We start from the raw sequence: 20603 nt of genomic DNA on the forward strand, positions 1-20603 counted from the left end.
GGCCCCGGGCCGGGAAAGGGGGAAAACTGGGGGTTGGGGTCCCTTGGCGGGACCGGGAAAAAAAAAAAAAAAAAAAAAAAAAAAAAAAAAAAAAAAACACTAAAGACTAATTTCTCTAATTTTCTTATTTTTTCCCCATTTTGTCACCTGCCTTTTTATTCTGCATTTTAGACTGTTACTTTGATTTTTTTGGTTGTTTTTCAGCTGTTTGTACTTTTATTTCATAGAAAGGTACTTTTATTTTTTAATCTTTTATGGAGGCAATATCTTCTCTTATTTTTCTCAGGATATTATTTATAATTTTTTTGTTGTTGAGGTTTTCTTGTGGTTACTGGATTTTTCCTAAGACCTCTGAGTTAATTTTTTCCTGTGTTAAACTCTCTTGCTGGAAGCCTTCCTCAAATTTCATTCATATATAAAACTGATATTCTAAAAAATGGATTGAAGTTTTTGTGGAGCTTGTCTACTTTGGGTTTTTTCTAGAGTGACTTCCTGGCAAACAGACTTAAAAAAAAAAAAAGTCTCTAGCCCCTCCTCCCCCCTTTCCCATTTCAGTAACTAGAGGCCATTTTTATGGGACTATTTTTTTTCTGCTGGGAGGGTTCCTCCAGTCACACGTAAGAATGGCTTAATTCAGGGTTTTATTCAATCCTGTGCTGCTGTCCTCCATGGTTCCCAAGGGTCCTCAAATGCAGTTTCTCCTGCTTAGCTTCTGTGGAGACTAAGCCTGCAGTCGCCCTTTACAGGATTGGAAGAGAGCCTAAGTGCTTGGGTATCTAAATGGTCCTTTTAGACTTACAACCAGACTTGTGTTTTTAGACACTGCTGGTCCTCCTCCCACCCCCCCACCCCTCGCTATTCCTGAGCCTTCAGGAATGAGCCAGCTTTCTTTTCTTTTTTATTTTTTTTCCTTTTTGTCTTTTTTACTGACCGGTAACTGGATCGCAACTCTCGGTGTTGCACCTGTACCGCACTCAGCCAGTGAGCGGGAACCGGTCTCCACATGGGATCTGAACCCTCGGCGGGAGCGCCGCCGCGCTCCCAAGTGGCGTACTCTCCAGTGCGCCACCGGGCCAGCCCTGAGCCAGCTTTCTTCTCACTTCTGTCTTCCTTCCATGCACTTGGGCTTCTACTTTTTCTCCATCTGCCTTCTGTCTTTTATGAGTTTGCTGACATCTCTAGTCTGCAGTTTTCTTCTTTATCACACTCTCTGCCCTTCTGAGTTTTTACCTAATCTATTCCTTTAATGTCATTTTACTAGGGTTGCACGGGGAGTAGAGTTAAATGAATATATTTAATTCCCTTGTTAAACAGGAAGTCTGGCCTCTGCTTCTAACATCCAAAATGTTCATGCTCATAAGCAGTTGTCTAGTGATCAAAAGCCTCATTTCTGGGATGGTAAAACCCCAGTTTCTTCAATCTTGTTACCATTTTCTTCTGACTAACATGCTTATTAAGGTTCAGATTCCAAAGCTAGTATGTGTCTTGAATGGTTGTTCCTATTGATAGTGTTCCAGAAGAACGCATATCCTGTAATACAGCAGTATTTTGTGTGTTGAATGCAGTTTACCTTTAACCTTCTCCTGTATAAAATAAGTATTTCAACTTTTCCATCTAAATTCTTCTTTGCAGGTAGCCTGAGAACAAGTAAAATAACATCCTAAGTAAAAATGAACTGAGTTCTAAAGCTCTATAATACTTTTTCTGCTGCTATGTTCTTAATTTAATATGGTATCAGTATCACTGACAGTAATACTAATGTCAGTTGTGTAAAAAAAAGGGGGTTTCTAAGAAGGCATGAGTCTTTACTCCCCGTGGATCTGTCTAAATCAGAAGATTGTATTTATGCTTCTCCATGAAGCCAAGTGACAATAAAATCAAGAGAAGCAGGAGGGAATAAAGTTAGTAAGGGAAAGCTTTGCCTTTATCTCCTGGCGAGATTCATGCGATGAGTAGAAATATAGTTTCTTGTCTCTTTGCCTCATTATGAAACAAAAATTGAGATCTCTAAGGGGGCCAAGGGCACCAGCTATTAAAAATTGATGAACACCTTGAATTATACTCACAGAAAAATTGGTGGTCAGAGTAGCTGTAGCAGAACTGGTAGTGTGATTAACTTCTTCTGGGATTTATACTTCAGGCTGCTTTGCAGCTGTTGTCCTGTGCCTTTAACCTTATTTTCTATAAGTGTTATTTTTCATGTCCTAAATTATTACCACTCTTCTGTTTCTCTCTTGTTCCCCTCCCTCTTCTTTATTTGTAGAATTGTCACACTACTTATTCACAGATGTCCCTTAGAAATCAAGGTTGGACCTTTTTGTGGGGGATGGTGGCTTAGTTAATTCAGAGGTCAACAGTTTGTTTTTCTTCCTGTCCCTATACCTGTCTGCCACGTGTTGTGAACAGTACTGGAGTGTAGCTTCTTTAAGGAACTTTGTGGTTAGTCTTTTCTAACAGTTGGATTTTGTTAAAATGAGGTACATGTATACATGTATGCTTTCTGTTTATCAGTCTGCTATTAGCTAAGTGTGCATTTCCAGGTTTATTTTAATTACTTTTTACAAAGTATATACTGAAAGAGATCCTCTTAGATGTACCTGATTGGATCCCTTTTTTCTACCAGACAGTGGTAGGATCACTCAAAAACACTTGCCTTTGGGAAATAATATGTGTATTTAGGCAGTTTTTTTTCTTAATGGAGAGAAGAAAAATAACCACAATTTAATTAAACTTGCAGTAAATTAAACAGTATGGTTACTCTCAGCATTGTTAATAACAACCTATTTTCTGTTATTTTTATCTTGGAAGAATATTTTCACAAATAATAGTTCGTATGGCAGCTTACTTTTAATAATATCTATCATAAATAGAGTAGAGGATTTCTTATTGGTTTATCTCCTATAGATACATTAATATTCCTGATAGTATTATAAATCAGAGAAAAGAAATACTTAATGTGGCTTAGGGACCTTTGGATACCCAAAGCCTTTGGAAGCTTTCTTTTCCTGTAAAATATCCCACTTATGTGTCAGCTATTTACATAGTCAGCTAAATTATTTGAAAACAAATTGGTTTAATCTGAAAATCAGATTACCTTTTTCCTTTAATCTTGTAGCTGGTTAGTACTTATTTTAGTAGTGTGGAAAATAGAGAGTGATTTAAACTAGTGGTATCTCTTTCCTACTATTTTTTAAATAGTCTTCTTTCATTGTATTATTGTATAGTTCTTTATTAATTTTAAATACAAGTAGGCCCTAACACGCAAGTAGATTGGGCTTTCAATGAATTCATTTGTGAGGCTACTATAGAATGTGCTTTTTTCCCAGAATCTTGATTATGAAATTATAGTTGCGTTCCTAGCCCATCTTATCAAAGGCTAATATTTAACTTGAATTGCTAGTAGTCATTATTTAGAGCAGGGTCTATTATGGAGGACAGTGATAAATAAAAATGAAATTTTCTATTTGTGGATTATGAAGTTGATTAGACAGTTGTCTCTTTTGCACTGATTTCATTCTCATCCAGTTTCTCTCCACTGATGGCCATGGCTTACTTGAGGTTTATGTTGTTGGAGATCCCAGAGAATGTTCATGTCAAGCCTGGCTAGAGCTCTGGCCCACATACTCTGGCTAGATTGGATCAAGTCCAAGCCTGTTGCAGGGTCTGTGAAAGGGCTTGTGATTGACATCCTGACAGAATTTGCATAGAAAAGAGAAATCAGTTCCTACAAGGAAGCATGGGACAGGGAAATAAGGGCGTGGGGTGAGGAATGGATGTCATGGCCTAGAGTATGGAAAGACTGATTCTGGGTTAGGTACTCACTGATCTACTCAGCTGGGGTGAGGGTAGTGGGTAGGAGAATGTGCAGATACAGCATTCTAAAACATGGCCACCTAATCGGGAACTGGTTGGTGGAAAGAGGACATTTCCTTAGAGGGGAAAGTTACAGGACAGACAGCATCACCTGAGTCTGGCATAGGGGACAGTGGAAGAACTTGTGCCTCTTCAAAAGTGGTCCCTTTTCAACATTTTAAAAAGGTAATACTTTTGACATAACGGTGGTTAAAACTAGTAGTCTCCATCCAAATGAAGTGTGGGTATGGGAAGAAAATATTAAGATTTCTAATGTTTATTTTTATCTGAAAATGATAGAATAAACTTTACTAATTATTAGCATGGATGTTCTGGCCCCTACTCTGTCCACGTATGGTATGATTGTATGTCACTTTAAGTTCCATGATGCCAAAGGGTTCACAGTGTCACCCTCCCTTACTCATTTCTGCTGTTGCAAATCTGTTAGAATTTAAAAGCAGACTTAAACATTTATATGATCTAATTTCAGTTAACTTAAGGTTGTTTTAAAAGTAACTATGAGGTGATGAAGTGCCAGGAATTTTTGTAAGTGCTTTATGTGGATAATTCGTTTAATTCTTTAAAAAATTCCAAGAGGTAGGGGCTGTTATTAGCCTCATTTGGCAGATGAAGAAACTGTTCAACAGGTGGTTTATAATTTCCCAGGGTCATACAGCAGAATCAGCCTTGAACCTAGACAGTTTGGTTTCTGATCCTGTGTACTTAATTACTATGCTATGCTCTCTCAAGGCAGACATTCACTGAATTTATTCAAAGAAATTTGGTAGATAGGAATGAAAATTCAGTATCATGATTTATAAAGCAAAGGCAGTCAACGAGACTCTTCACTTGTACCTTTAGATACCTTTATGGAGATATCTTTTTCAGTTTTGATAGCTATTAAAACCACATATCCAAATAACTTGAAGTAAACCCAGACTATCAAATCACTGTTTTAAAATCTAAAACCCATGGTTTACAAAAAAGCTTATTACTCAGTCTCATTGCTCTTACTTCAATATTAATTTTTAGTAAAAATAACAAGTTTGTGTAATAAATAAGAAAAATTTAAAATGTACACTTTATCTTACATTTCTTTTATTTTTTAATGTATATAATACATTACATTTTTAAAGAAGTTTTCCCTCCCCATCCCTCCCTCTCTTCCGTCCTTCATTCCTTCCTTTCCCCCCACTTGTGAGAAAGAAAGACCACAATAAAACTTTGCACTTTCAGAAGGCTAGAAGAGACCTTTAGTTGCTAGAGGTGGGGGAGGGGGGTAAGGCGGGGTGTTAGGGAGTAATTGGGTAAGGGACACAAAGATTAATTATGATTTGTAATGATGAACATGTTAGTAGTATTAATTTGATCTTCACATACTGTACACAAATACTGATAGTCAACTTGTACCCCATAAATATGTGTAATCAATTATGTTTCAATTCAAAAAAATTGTAAAAACCACAAAAAAACACAAATACTAGTATCTTCAGATGATTTTATATTGTATAGTTGGTAAAATAATCTTGGTAACATTGTAGATTCTAATGCAGATGTCCGTAACCCCTGGATAGGTTTCATTAGAGTATATCCATAGTTATATTTATGATTACTGATATCATTATCATACACTTCTTTTAGCCTTTCTCTAGGAAGCCTTTAAAGCATCTCTTTTTCTCAAACCAGTGCCTTGGCTCTGACTACAGTGTCAATGTAAGAGGTAATACGTCCTCACTGGGTCTGATATCCCTATCTGGAGAGGGCTTGAGTCTCCAATGTGTCTTCAAAAAGTTGATAACTCCTGTTTTCACATGAGATTCTAATAGTACAGTGTATCTTAGTGGGGCATAGAGGTCTTATTTCTTTAATCTCTCTGAAAGAAAAAGAAACATTCAGACAGGAAATTGAACGTAGCAGGGCTTTTAAGATTTTTCTCCCTGGAATTACTGGCTGTGCCTAGTCTCTGTCTTCCTTCTGAATTTATACTGATTAGATCCTATGTTTACTACGAATTTGACACATGATGATACACCTTGCCTCAAAGATTAAACATCTGCCTCCTTTAAAAAAACTAGAATAGTGAGATAAATAAAATGAAACCCACGAACCCATCAACCTAGCTTAACAGTCACCAGTATTTTGCCAATTTATTCATCCACTTGGCTTCCCCCCCCCGCCCCGCCCCCTTGGAAAAGGACGTCCTTGTCATCATGTTGTTTTGGCTAAATATTTAGTTGTTTAGTTATGCATCTCAAACTGACAGGGACATTTTTAAAAACATGATCATCTCATTATCACACCTAACAAAATTAGTAATAAATTTTTTTTTTTGACCGGTAAGGGGAACGTAACCCCTGGCTTGGTGTCGTCCGCACCACACTCAGCCAGTGAGCACACCGGCCATCCCCATGTAGGATCCGAACCCGCGGCGTTGGCGCTACCAGCACCGCGCTCTCCCTAGTGAGCCACGGGGCTGGCCCCAGTAATAACTTCTTAATATCATCTAGTACTAGTCCATATTCAGATGTTTTCTCTCATCTCAAAGATGACTTTTTATAGTTTGTTTTTTCAGATCAGGATCCAAGTAAACTCCACGCATTACATTTGCAATGTGTTATGTCTTAAGTCCTTCCCAACCTGTTTTCTTTTTCATATCATTAATTTGTGGAGAAATCAGGTCATTTGTCCTAGGAATTATCCCACATTTCAAACTTGGCCTATTCTTTCTTTGTGATATTGTTTAACCTGTTCCTCTATTGCCTGAATATCTTATGAATTGGTTGTTTTGTTTTTTTAAGGCAAGGATGCTTCATAGAATGTGAGGTACATCACAAGACATGACGTGTTCGGCTTTCACTTTCAGTGATGCTGAAATGTGCTGGGGATTTAGATCTGATCTGTCTTGTTCCCTAGTATCCTTTAACATAATGCTTTTGGCATCCATTGATAATTATTGCCTAATCCATTATTGACAATCATCTCTTCTGATTTTATTTGCTGCAATTATTGTATAAACAAGAACTTCCTTCATCAACTATTCAGTACCCCTGAAATATGTCTTATAAGAAGGGCAAGATAAAACTTTGATGCTTTCTTTTTATATGTTAGTTTGCATCCTCTAAACCTCTAATGGTGACAAATGAGGGGTTTTTGTTTTTTTTTTGTCATTTTAAATTGATGGATTTTTATATGTTTTAATCCATTGCAGTAATTTTTATGAACGAAAGTTGACTTTTCTATCTACACAAAAAGGTGTCCAGGGGCTAATCTCGTAGGTTGTGCATTTCTTGTCCCAGACCTTGTATCAGCCATATCTCCAAGGCATCCTAGTTCCTTTTGGTGGGAAAATCTGGGTACAGGGGAAACTCATTGCTGCCATACCTTTTCAGTGGACAAAATTTGAAAACACGCACATGCACATGCAAACATACATGCTGCACATGCACACACACACCCACAACCCCCTACATACACTTTAAGAGTTATACAAAGGCATGGGTTTATACTGATATTTCCAATTTATGTTTACAGGATTTTCACTTTTCTGAATTCTATTACAGTATCTTTTTATCCTTTACATTAAAAAGTTTGGTTCCTAGAGTATTAACATAATTCCTTGCTTGCTTTATCCGATAATGTAGCTATAATAGTTTCAAAATAACACTATTAGTAGGTGTCTTTGTGGTTCTTTTTATTTTTAGACTATTTCTCACTAGGCATGTAAAAAATTCTGTGTTTTAAAAGTCACCTAAAGTTATTCTTTTTTCTATGTAGTTCTACCACCAACTTGATACACATTTAGATTTCATTTATTTCTATTTGTTTTCAGTTTTAACATTTTTTCTCTTTATTTTTTGATTTAATTTTTTAAAAATTAGGGTATAAAATAAACTGTTTATATAGTAATGTACATTCACAGGAGTCTCACTTTCATCCTTTTCTCCACTCTTTTCCCTCTTCCCCTGTAAATAACCATTTTAGTTGACTTTAAATTTATACGATATATTTTCCTCAGTTTAAACCTGAAACTGATGCCTAAAGCATCCGTTTAATGTTAAAATGGCTAATTTGCAGAATAATTACTTCTGTACTTTCAGATACATTTTAATTTATGTGGATTATAAATTCCCTATCTTCTCTTTCTGTTCTCTCAACTATACACAGAGAAATTCTTTCTTGTGAAAATGTATTGCCCAAATTTAACAAAAAAAAATTTTTTTCTATTCTAGTTTGGGAATACCTGCTACTGCAATTCAGTTCTTCAAGCACTTTATTTCTGTCGTCCGTTTCGGGAAAAAGTTCTAGCATACAAGAGTCAACCTAGGAAGAAGGAGAACCTTCTTACATGCTTAGCAGATCTCTTCCACAGCATAGCCACCCAGAAGAAAAAGGTTGGAGTGATACCTCCTAAGAAGTTCATAACGAGATTACGAAAAGAAAATGGTAATTCTTCTACTTTCCAGTGCATTGCTTACATAATAGTAAGATCAAACATAGGGTACTGCCATTCAAGCATTTATTGAGCCTCATCTTTATTTCTGATACCCATTGAAAAAACAAAGATGATGTTCTTTTCTTTAAGAGATACTAGTTCAGTTGAGGATATGCTCTCATAGTAATTAATATGAGGTGTGATTAATGTTTGAAGTGTGTTATACAAAGATAAAATTCTATATGCCAGGAAACGAGAAATTGTAATTTCTCTTTTTTGCCTGCTTGGCTTTTCTATCCAGAATAAAGTTTTTTTTCACATGACTGTGCATTTATTATTTTCCTAGTTGTTTCATGTATGTTAACTCATTTGATCCTTGCAATAACCTGAGATAGCATGTTTTTTCTCCCATTTTAGCTATGAATAAAGTAGAAGCTAGAAACTTGCCAGGAATCACACCTCAGGGGAAGAAAAGAGCCAGAGTAAGAATTCAGACCTTCTGCCTTGGGGTAGATAGGTTTTGATCCCTGCTACCCGCCACCCCTTTTCATAATAGTTACTGAGTAAGCCTCACTTCTCTTTTCTCTTTTGAAATAGTTTTCATTTACTTTTCACAACAAGTGTATGTTAGACATTCTTATCTCAGTTTACATGAGATAATTGAGGCTCAGAGAAGTTTACGTAATTTGTCCAGTGTCACAGAGAGTTAGTAACAAGTGGCAGAGATGGTATACAAGCTTACTTCTTCCTGATAGCTAAGCCCAGTGTTCTATTTAATATGGTATGCTGCCTCAAAAATTCAAATGGAATTTAAATAGCATGTAGAATTCTGGGTTTTGTTTGATGCAGGCATTTCTTTTTTTTTTTTTTTTTTCCTTTTTGTCTTTTTTCGTGACCGGCAATGGATCGCAACCCTCAGTGTCGCGCCTGTACCGGACCGGGACCGGCAACGGGATCGCAACCCTCGGTGTTGCTCCCACACCTCGCTCAGCCAGTGAGCAGCCAGTCTGTATGTGGGATCCGAACCCTCTGCGGGAGCGCCGCCGCACTTCCCAAGCGGCGCACTGTAGCAGTGCGCCACCGGGCCGGCCCCAATGCAGGCATTTCAATGATTGTAGAAATAAAGCTGAATGGTATTTGTAGTTTGAATTGTTACCTATCAATAGAAAGATGCCCACAGAAATGTGATTTGAGAAGTTTTTAAGTTTGGTTATTAACTACATTAATGTGTGATCCTGCCCTTAAATTTGTCATTTGACACTGTTCATTATCATGTGAGTTGAGATAAGCCTGGATCAAATCGAGTTCCCTGAAATATAAAAGGACTCTGAAATAGCATGGCATGGCCATAAGCTGTAATTCTCCAATCTGATACACATGTTAAAAGATTTGTTCATTTTCCTCACATACAAATATAGAACAGTTGATTAATTGTTTACAAAAATACATAATTTTTGTTTCCCCTAATGAAAGCTAAGTGTTTATTTACTTTCTTAGATAACAGATCTGTATGTTGTCTTCTGTTTTTAAGAAAGCCCAACACAATCTGTTAGAATATGGATTGAGCGATTAAGTCTTAGTCTTTTTATCTGTACTGGTATGAAACTTTAAAGGTTTTGTCCTAGTAGAAGGTTCATGTACATGCTAATTGAACATGCCATCCTTTCTTGGTGACTTCATTAGTATCTTAGAAATATTCAACATCAGCAGTGTGCAACTCACACAGCGTACATGTTATTCTCCTTTTCATTTAATGGTACATTTTTCTTCACCTTCTTGTTTAACCTATTGCATGTGCTCTTTAAGTGCACAATGATTTTGTTAGTTAGGTTGACACTCATGTTGAACAGAGTTTAAGTTCTTTGTGGTTGTATATGTACGGCTTTACATGTTTGCTTGTCAAAGCAGGGATATTTTTACAGTATTTTTTAATAATTTTTTAATGATTCAATATTTTCTGATTTTTTTTGTATTTAGGCAGAATAATTGTTAACACAGTAACTTCTTAAATACTTATTTGAATGAGTCTGATTCTAGAATGAATAATTATTCCAAACCCATTTTCTTTCATTTTTCTGAACTTCGAAATAATATCTACTAGGAAAGTATTTTTACTATTTATTTAATAGGAAGGCATTTTTATTATTATGTTGCTGGCATTCGTAAATATGTTTTGAAATATATTTTTGGCTTTTTAATTTTTCACTGAGAATTGTGTAGAGAAGAGCATACAAATCAAATAGGATTTAATGCTTTACCTATTGCATATTTTTCCTTCTTAGATTTTTTTGTTTTAAGCCTGGAAAATATGTTACCCATTTCAGTATTTCCCCTAACTAGTTCTGTTGGATGGTTCTTCCTAAAGCAGTGTCCTTCAGCTCCATATTGTTTTAGCCACTGTTGCTTTACACTGCTGATCTTTTTGATATCCCTTGGAAAGACTCAATTTTAATTCCTACTCATTAATTAATTTTTGTTATTAAAATTTTAATCCTGTTACCTAATCATAGCATAACAGAACTGTTTCACAGTACTCCTGCATATAGCATGAATGTTTGAATTGGTTAATAATTATATATTGATTTCCTAGTGTGTGCCAGGCACTTTCTAGGAACTGCAACCATAGAAATAAGCCTCTAGGGATCTAATGATTTAGTGGCGTAGTCAGATGTCAGCAATTATGTAATATGTGTGTCACTGCTATAAAGAGAAAGAAAGCAGGGAAAGGGGACAGAGAATGAGGGAGTTGCTTGTTTAGATATAGGTGGCTGGGGAAGGTCTCTGATAAGGTGACATTAGATCAGAGATTTGAAGTGAGAAGCCATTTGAAGATCTGAGGCAGAAATGTTACAAGTAGAAAGAACAGAAAGTACAGTTGTCCTGAGTGCTTGAAGGATGGCAAGAAAATTAGTGTGGTGAGAATGGAATGAGGTGAAGATAAAGTTAGAGAGAGAGGCAGAGGCCTGCAGCTTAGGTTTTATTTTGAAAGCCATGGGAAGCCATTGAAGGGTTTTGAACAGGTGGATGATATGTTCCGGTTCGCGTTAGGAGAAGATCCCTCTGGCTGCTGGTGGGGTGGGGGTGCAATGGGTGCACCTGGACAGCATAAGCGTAGAGATAGGGAGACCAGCAGGGGGGCTATTGGTAGTACTCTAGGTAAGAAATGAAGTTATCGGTTTAAAATTACTTCCTGTAGGCACCCTATTATTATTTTGGAAGAAATGAACACAGGTTAGTGATCTAATTGTGTTAGCTAGAGTTAACTCTCAACTGGACAATTCAGGATCATTTAAGATGGGCTTGAGGGCCACGTCAATGGACATCGGTAGTAATGCGCTCTGACTGGATCTTAGCAATATTACATAGCTCAAATTGTTGTTTTGGGCCAAATGTACTCTTTTTTATATCATCTTAGCTGTTTCAACCCCTGTTGTCCGTTCATTCATTCATTCATTCATTCATTCATTCATTCATTCATTCAAAAAATGTTAAGTACATCTAATGTGTGACAGATACTGCTGTAGGCAGTGGAGATATGGCAGTAAAAGAGATAGAAAAGGTCCTTGTGCTCAAGGAACCTGCACGCACAACAGTGTTTCAGGTGCTGGGGAGAGATACAAAAACACATGTATGTGCTTATTTAAGAGTGATCTTCTTTGAGTGAGGAAACATTATTTGTTCACAAATAACACCTATTAAATAGATTTGAATAATTTCTCATGTTCATTTCAATTAATTTTTCCCAAGTGTAAAAAGTATTTTGTGTAATGAAAGCTATATGTATTTCTGATTATGAAGAAGACATAACCTGTTTTTAAGCAGTGATTTTGTTTTTATTTTTTTGCATTAATGTTGCAGCTGTGTCAGGACTATAAAGTTAACAATCATACATTTATTTAATAATGAAATTGTCTGTCTCTCCCATTAGACTGTCAGTTCCGTGATGGAGGGAACCCATTTGTTTTTGCTCACCATTGTATTCCCAGCACATAATCCAGTTCCTGGCACATAGTAGGTGCTTACTAAATATTTGTTGAATGAGTGAATGAATGAATGAACTTGTTTAATTTACCGAAGCAAGTTTGAAGTCCACCTTTCCCATTATGTTACTTAGCAGAAAAGAAAGCAAACCATACAAGAACCAGAGTTTAAAAAATCAAATGTAATATATTTCACAGGGTTTTAAAGACCATTTCCGAGGTCATCCCATTGACATTGTTTTGACATTTATGTGATCCTGGTTGATATTTTTAAAACTATAGTGGCTGCTTTATGACACTGCAAGATTCTGGCATGTTCAGTATACTATAGTTATAGAAAATGGACTGTAAATTATTTTAGAAATATTTCAACAAAAGTTTAAAGAATATTTTCTGGTTTACCTTGCATCTCATTTTCAGGGCATTCAAGTCAGTTGAGGTATCTCTGAATGAAGTCACTCTTCTATGTTAAAAAGAACATTCAAAAAAAGATGTAAATTTTTAAAAAACGAAAACTTTTGCATATTTTTGCTTTACAAAAAAGGTAATTATTTTGAAATAATTATATGCATGCATACATGCTAAAGTAAAATTTTTAATGGGGAAAAATTAGACTATTTTAGATTGTGGCATTGAGCCAGCATGTAGCTTACCCAGTGTAGTGAATGAGTCATCTCCAACCTTAACTAGGCCCTCAGTGCTTATAGAACCTTTCTGCTAGTCCTCCTCCATCCTTCTTTTTAAATCCTAATTTATTTCCACTTTTCTTGAGCCCCCTAACCAACTGTAGCATAATTAGTTCTTATCTCAGTAGACCTCCTTGATGTGGGTGGTTCTAGATTTGTGACCTGGGGGTGGGTGAGTGAGTAAAAGATGAGGCCCTTGATTGCTACAGAGTTCAGGTGCACTTAAGGAAGCCGCTTGCATAGGTATCGATGTTCAGTCTTGCACTCCACGGATATATACAATCAATTATGTTTCAATAAAAAAAAAAAAAAAGGGAAGCTTCCTGGACACTAAGTGTCAGAGTTAGAGCAGGAGTCGGCATGGAGAGAAAAACCGTGAGTGATGCCACCAGGGTGAGGGGGAGGTTGTCAGATGGCCTCAGAGGAGTGTCAAGGGTCGTAGTATGGTTAGATCTTATGCACTTTTTTGATTGAGGGTGAGTTTTTATATGCAAGTGAAGGTAATGGTTTATAAGTGGCAGCAGGGAACTAGAAAATGCCAAAGGTTGAAGAGATGGGGAGTTTGTTTAGAACAGAATGTGTTTTGTAGAAGGAGCAGCAGCAGGGGTTGGGAATGAAGAAAATTCCAAGGATGAGGAAGGAAATAAGGCACATACAATAAGTAAATGAGAGTAGCAGAGCATAGAAATTGGGTTGAGGAGTGATTTTCGGGGCTGGAAGATTACTGCATTGAGAGGCAAGTTTAAAGATAATTGGCTTCGGTTATCTCAGCTTTGGTCTAGACCTTTGCAATGGTGGAGCCATCTGAGGGTTCTAAGCATGACTTGGCCTGGCCTTGGACAGGTGGAGTGGACTGCTGAGAGGGTTTGCAGAGTTGCAGGCTGTCTCACAGTGTTGAGAGTAGCTGCGGTGTCTTCTGCTGTGTGAGCAGAGAGTGGAGAATGGTGTTACAGTGCTTTGGCAGTACTAACCCTCATGGGCAAAATCCAGTGGGCACGCAATACAGCAAGTGAAAGATCAATTGGGTGTTAGATTAGGCTAAATGCAGTAACTGTTAGAACTCATGGCTTTCATTGTTCTTAAACATAACATAGGGAGTTTGATAGAGGCTAATAGAATCCCTCAGGCTAAACTTACAGCAGAGAAATGAAGTGTGACTCCAGTTGCATTCTTGATATTATTGTATTTGATTTGAGAACCAAATTTGTGGAGTGGATTTGGATATGTGAAAACAAATAATAAACATGAAAGATTTAATGTGAATTTTACAGTATAATGCAAATGTCAGTAAAAATTCTTATATGGGAAGATTCAGAGTCAGTGAATCAAACTTATATTTGTAGTGTGAAAATGAAGGAAAGGAGACTGTTAGTGGATTGGGTGAGGGGGGGCTTGCACTACACAGGTTCAGCATCCTTGTTTCATTTAATATCTTGGAAATTTTACCATATTAGTTCATATGGAATTACTTCTTTTAAACTGTTGCCCAGTGGTATAACAAAATTATACCATAATTTAAATAAACCGTTCTCCTGCTGATAAACATTTAGGACATTTTCAGACTTTTGCTGTTACATAAATGAACATCCGTATCCACACTTGTTTTACTATATGCACAGGTATGTACTTGGCATTGATATCTAGAAGAACCAGATTGCATTCTTTTAAAGGCATTACCAAGATAGCCCTTTAAAACATGCCATGCCAGTTGAGAATGCCCATTTCTCCACACTCAAGCCAGCACTAGACACTTAAGTCATTTTTTATTTTGCCATTGTGATGGGCAAAAATGACGTTTTGTCATTGTTTTAATTTTATTTCCCAATCACTTGTCATGTAACATTTGAGAATTTGTATTTCTCCTCTGAATTGCCTGTTATTTTCCTCTGCCAGTTTTCTGGTTGGTTTTCCTTTTCTTGTATTGTAAAGGGATTTTTCGAATATTCTGGATATTAAGCCTTTATATACTCTGGATGTTAATATGGAAATATGTCCTCCTAGTTTGTCATTTGTCTTCATTTATGTTGTCTTTGCCATACAGAAGTTTTAAATTTTTATGTAGTTAATCTTTTCCTTTGTGGGTTTTGTATTTTGTTTAGTAACAGCAATGATAATAATAATAGCAAGTGTTCAGGATCTTTGAGCATTTACAGTGTTGTGTTCTGAGCACTTTTAATCTTCATAAAAACCTTGTGAAGTAGGTTCTTTGTAAACCCTGCTTTTCAGATGAGGAATTATGGCACAGGGAGGTTAAGTAAATTGCCTCATTAGAGGTAGAACCATAATACCAATCCAAACAGTTTTAGGAGCACCTCCACCTTAAATTGATACTTTTTAAAGGTCTTTTTGACACAAAGATTAAAGTCATTCTTTATTTTGAATATACCTCCCCAATAAATCTGTTCACTTTTCTCATTTTATGTTTATAGTAACTTTGCAGAGGAACATGGTATCCCATTTCATAGATGGGATAATAAAGACCTTTTTTTTATTACCATAGGGATGAACATTTTCTCATGTTTCTTAGCCTTTTGAATTTTTTTTTCCTACAAATTGTTTATTTCAAGTTCTTTGCCCACTTTGGTTTTCTTTTTGTATGAGATCTTTATATGATGAAAATGTTAATAATTTTCACTGTTGTTGTTTTTTTAAACTTTTTAAATGGTTTCTAATTCATAGAACTTAATTTTATGCAGTCATATCTGTAGCTCTTCTGAAATGTAATATTAATTCCTTTTGTCTTAGAAAGGCTGTCCCTAAATTTTCTTCTAAATTTGTTTGCATTCATTTTTTAAATGTAAACTGGAATTTTTCTGGAATTTATTAAATGTTCATTGAAGATCTAAAAATAAATTTCCTAAACAGGTAACTTTTATCAGTGCATTTTCTTGAATAATTCGTATGTGTTCTTGTTAGGAGGCTCATACTGGGCGTTACTTTGTACGTAGCATGGTGGAGTCAGACTGCCTGGTTTGCAGTGTGGCTCTGCTATTTCCTGGTAGTGTGACTTTACCCTCTGGTTCCATTTCCTCATTTTAAAATAAGGGTAATGGCAGTAACCCACAGTTGTGAGAGATACTGCCTCTAAAGTCCCTATCATTCTATCGTAGGGTTCTGTAATGCCAAGGCACTGGGTAAAGCACTTGATGTTAGCACCTCCAGTATTTCCATTATATTTACTCATTTGTATAATAACTACAGGGAACATCTTATTGAGTTATAAAAATTTCACATTTGGAAGGGATTTTAGAGATTATCTGAATTAAATAGATAATTCCTGATAACCACATCAGAACTTGACTGCATGTCAGAATCCCTTGGAGGGGTCTTGAAAAGCCCCAGGTTCCAGGCCCTCACCCCTCACCTGCCAGATCAGAATCTCTCAGATGTATGGCACAGTAATTTATTTTTAATGAACTTTGTAGTTCTTAAGCAGTTGGCTTGACGTCAGCAAGTGGTTGTCCAGCTTCTGCTTTAAACCTTGCCAGGTTGTAATATTTGTGAATAATAGATTAGATGAGCTAATAAAAAGCAGTTGCTTCTTATCTTCAAGTACCTGTTATGTAAATGGGTAAATTTTTCTCTTTTCTCATGGATCAATTAGCATTGTTATTTATTTAGTTAGTTATTTAGTTACTTATTTCTGGCGGCTGGCTGGCACAGGGATTGAACCCTGGACCTTTGTGTTATCAGCATCATGCTCTAACCAACTGAGCTAACCAGCCAGCCTGGTTTTTTTTTTTGTTTGCTTTTTTTTAAAAGAGATTTTCATTCATCCTAACTTTATTTTCCCCAAATTCAGTCATAATTTTTACATGTGAGTTATTTATTTCTTGTACATTACCAACAGTACTAAACATTTCAACTTTTAGTTCTGATAAAATACTAGATCTTTTTTATAGTGTTTGTTTTATAAAGCTATTCTGAAATAATTCTCTAATATCATATTTTTATTTTTAGAGCTTTTTGACAACTACATGCAACAAGATGCCCATGAATTCTTAAATTACCTACTAAATACAATTGCTGATATTTTACAAGAAGAGAGAAAGCAGGAAAAACAAAATGGTCGCTTACCTAATGGTAATATTGACAGTGAAAATAACAACAGCACACCAGACCCAACGTGGGTCCATGAGATTTTTCAGGGAACATTAACTAATGAAACCAGATGTCTTACTTGTGAAACTGTAAGTATATCATAAGATTTTGTATCAGAAAATTTTAATTAATTATGTTTATAGTTACTCTTTGAGGATGAGAGTATGCTAGATGAACTTGGAAGTTGTAGGTTCTTATGTATAGAATAAATGTTAAAGATACACTTTTCAGAGGAAAAGATTCTATCTGTACTTTCCTGTAATGCTGCTTATTGACAGTGAATACCTGAGGTTTTTGAAAGATACTTATTACAGTTTGAATTATTTGATTTTGTTTGAATTTAGGAGGAAATAGAACAATGTTTTGGAAGTTGTATGTGACAGGAAACTTACAGGTCAGGGAGGTGTTAATTTGTTTCTGTTTTTCCTTTTTCTGCAATTATGTTTAGTATCTGTTGGAATAAAACCTAAAACATACTGTATACACTCGAGGAGGGGAAAATACCTATTTGGTGGACACTTTGTAAAGAGGAAGCTTGAAAATTGGTTATTCCTAGGATCAGATAACCCAGAACTCCTGTTATATTCTTACCTTGTCATCTAATTTCTCACTTGTAGAATGAAAGATCAAACCTATTTAATCAAACATCCATTATCCAGTTTTATCAATTGAAGCAGTGTTGTCCTTTATAGCATTTCCCCTTATTCAGTACAGAATCCTGCTTAGAGTTGGGCATTGCATTGCCATGTTTCTTTAGCCTCCTTTAATTCGAAACACTTCATAGTCTTTTTTGTCTGTTATGACATTTATGTTTTTAAAAAGTATGTCCCACTCTTTTTTTTTTTTAATTGAATGTTCTTCTATTGTGTTTATCTGATGTTTCCTCCTAATTAGATGCAGGTTATAACAGTCTTTGCAAGAATAATACGTGATTATTGTTGCGTCCTTCTCGGGGTATCACAGTGAGGGGCATAATATCCATCTGCTGCTAACTGGTGAAATTAATTTTTGATCACCCAGTCAAGGTGTTGTTCAGTTTTTCCACTTTATGACGACTGGATTTTATCCCCTTGTAACTCGTAGGCACTCTGTGGGGAGACACAAATATCTCGCTCCTCATCAAAATCTCCAAAATTTAGCTTCCATTTGCTGGATTTAGTCTTTACTATGATGGTTGTACTACTGATTTTTAATAGTATAGGAAGGTAGCATAGGCCATTGGAAAAGAGGGTCTGCAAGCAAGAAAGGTAAGAGCAGTGTTTTTGGATGTTTGGAAGAGTAACGTAGTCTGCTTGATTTATTAAATCAGATGAACTTACACTGGCAGCAACCAATAAGGAACAGTTTTTTTTTTTTTTTTTTTTTAAATTAATTTAATAGACTTCGGTTAAAACACAGTATTATAACACCAAGGTGAAGGGTTTGGATTCCCATAATGGCCAGCCACCATAAATAAAAACATAAGCAAATAAAATAAATTAATAGACTTCAGAAAAATTGAGTGGAAAGTACAGAGCATTCCCATATCCCATTCCTCCCCAGTTTTCCCCTACTATTAACGTCTAGCATTAGTGTGCTACATTTGTTACAATCCATCAGCTAATGTTGATGCATATTATTATTAATTAAAATCTGTGGTTTATAATAGGGTTCACTCTTTGTGTTGTGTTCTATGGGTTTTGACAAATGTATAATGAGATGAATCCACCAATATAGTGTTGTAAAGAATATAGTTTCCCTGCCCTAGAAATCCTCTCTATTTTGCTTATTCCTTCTCCTCAACCCCTGGTAACCACTGATCATTTTACTACCACCATAGTTTTGCCTTTTCCAGATTTTTTTATTGTTGAAATCATACAGTGTGCAGCCTTTTCAGATTGGCTTCTTTCATTTAGCAGTATGCATTTAAAATTCGTCTTGTCTTTTCATGGCTTGAAAGTCATTTCTTTTTGTTGCTGAATAACATTCCACTGTGTGAGTATACCACACTGAAGGACATCTTGGTTGCTTCCACGTCTTGGCAGTTATGAATAAAGCTTCTGTAAACCTTTGTGTGCAGGTTTTTGTGTGGATGTGAGTTTTCAGCTCCTTTGAGTAAATATCAAAGAGTAAGAGTGCTACATTGTACAGTAAGGGTATGTTTAGTTTTGTAAGAAACTGCCAATCTGTATTCCAAAGTGGCTTTACTATTTTCCATTCTTACCAGCAGTGAATGCAAGTTCTTGTTTCTTTGCATCCTCACCAGAGTTTGGCGTTTTGGATTTTGACCATTCTAATAGATGTGTAGTGATTTCTCATTTTAATTTGCAAGTCCCTAATGATATGTGATGTGGATCCTCTTTTCATATGCTTATTTGCCATCTGTATGTCTTCTACGGTGAGGTGTCTGTTAAGATCTGTTGTCCATTTTTTAATTGGGCTTGTTTTTTTATTGTTGAGTTTCACGTGTTTGGTTTTTTGGTTTGGGGTGGTTTTTTTGGTAGTTTGGATATCATATCAGTCCTTTATCAGATAGAACTTTTGCACATATTTTCTCCCAGTCTGTGGCTTGTCTTTTCATTCTCTTATAGTGATTTCGGCAGAGCAGAAGTTTTTAATGTTTTAATTTTATGATTTTAATTTTAATGAAGCCCAACTTTTTCTTTCATGGATTGTGCTTTTGATGTTGCATCTAGAAAGTCATCAGCAAACCCAAAGTCACCTAGATTTTCTCATATGTTATCATCTAGGAGTTTTATAATTTTGCGTTTTGTATATAGATCTGTAATCCATTTTGAATTAATTTTTTTGTAAGGTGTTATAAGGTCTGTGTCTAGATTAATTTTTTTGCATGTAATGTCTGGTTATGTCAGTGCCATTTGTTGAAAAGACTGTCCTTTCTTTATTGAATTGCCTTTGCTCCTTTGTCAAAGATCAGTTGGCTATATTTGTGTGGGGCTATTTCTGGGCTCTCTATTCCAGTGCATTCATCTATTTGTCTATTCTTTCCCCAGTTCCACACTGTCCTAATTACTGTAGCTTTAGAGTAAGTCCTAAAGTCTGGTAGTGTCAGATCTCTGACTTTGTTCTTTTCCTTCAATACTGTGTTGGCTATTTTGGATCTTTTGCCTCCCTATATGAAAATTAGAGTTAGTTTGTCAATATCGATTAAATAACTTGCTGGAATTTTGACTAGAATTTTGCTGAATCTGGAGATCAAATTGGGAAGAAATGATGACTTGACAATATTGAGTCTTCCTATCCATGTACATGGACTATCTCTTTATTTACTTCTTTGATTTCTTTTTTGTTTGTTCATTTGTTTTGGTGACTGGCTGGTATAGGAATTGAACCCTGGCTCTTGGTCTTATCAAACCAAGCTGTAACCAACTGAGCTAACCAGCTAGCTGTCTTTGATTTCTTTCATCAGAATTTGGTAGTTTTTCCTTACATGAATTTTGTACATATTTTGCTAGATTTATACCTAAGTCTTTCATTTTGGTGGTGCTAATGTAAATGGTATGTTTGCTTTCATTCATTCATTCATTCATTCATTCATTCATTCATTCATTC

The 20603-nt window shown here is 35.9% G+C and overlaps 1 protein-coding gene across 1 annotated transcript in view; it reads left to right on the top strand.

Annotated features, from left to right (window-relative positions):
- USP12 (ubiquitin specific peptidase 12) overlaps nucleotides 1-20603 on the top strand; it is a 135358-nt gene that overhangs the window by 109892 nt on the left and 4863 nt on the right. The window contains exons 4-5 of the mRNA XM_008587681.1: nucleotides 8082-8295; nucleotides 16911-17140. Coding sequence (XP_008585903.1) covers nucleotides 8082-8295; nucleotides 16911-17140 — 444 coding nt within the window. The remainder of the gene's footprint in view (nucleotides 1-8081; nucleotides 8296-16910; nucleotides 17141-20603) is intronic.

The sequence above is a fragment of the Galeopterus variegatus genome, unplaced genomic scaffold (genome assembly GCF_000696425.1).
Source record: "Galeopterus variegatus unplaced genomic scaffold, G_variegatus-3.0.2 Scaffold4492, whole genome shotgun sequence".
In the NCBI taxonomy this organism is placed as follows: Eukaryota; Metazoa; Chordata; class Mammalia; order Dermoptera; family Cynocephalidae; genus Galeopterus; species Galeopterus variegatus.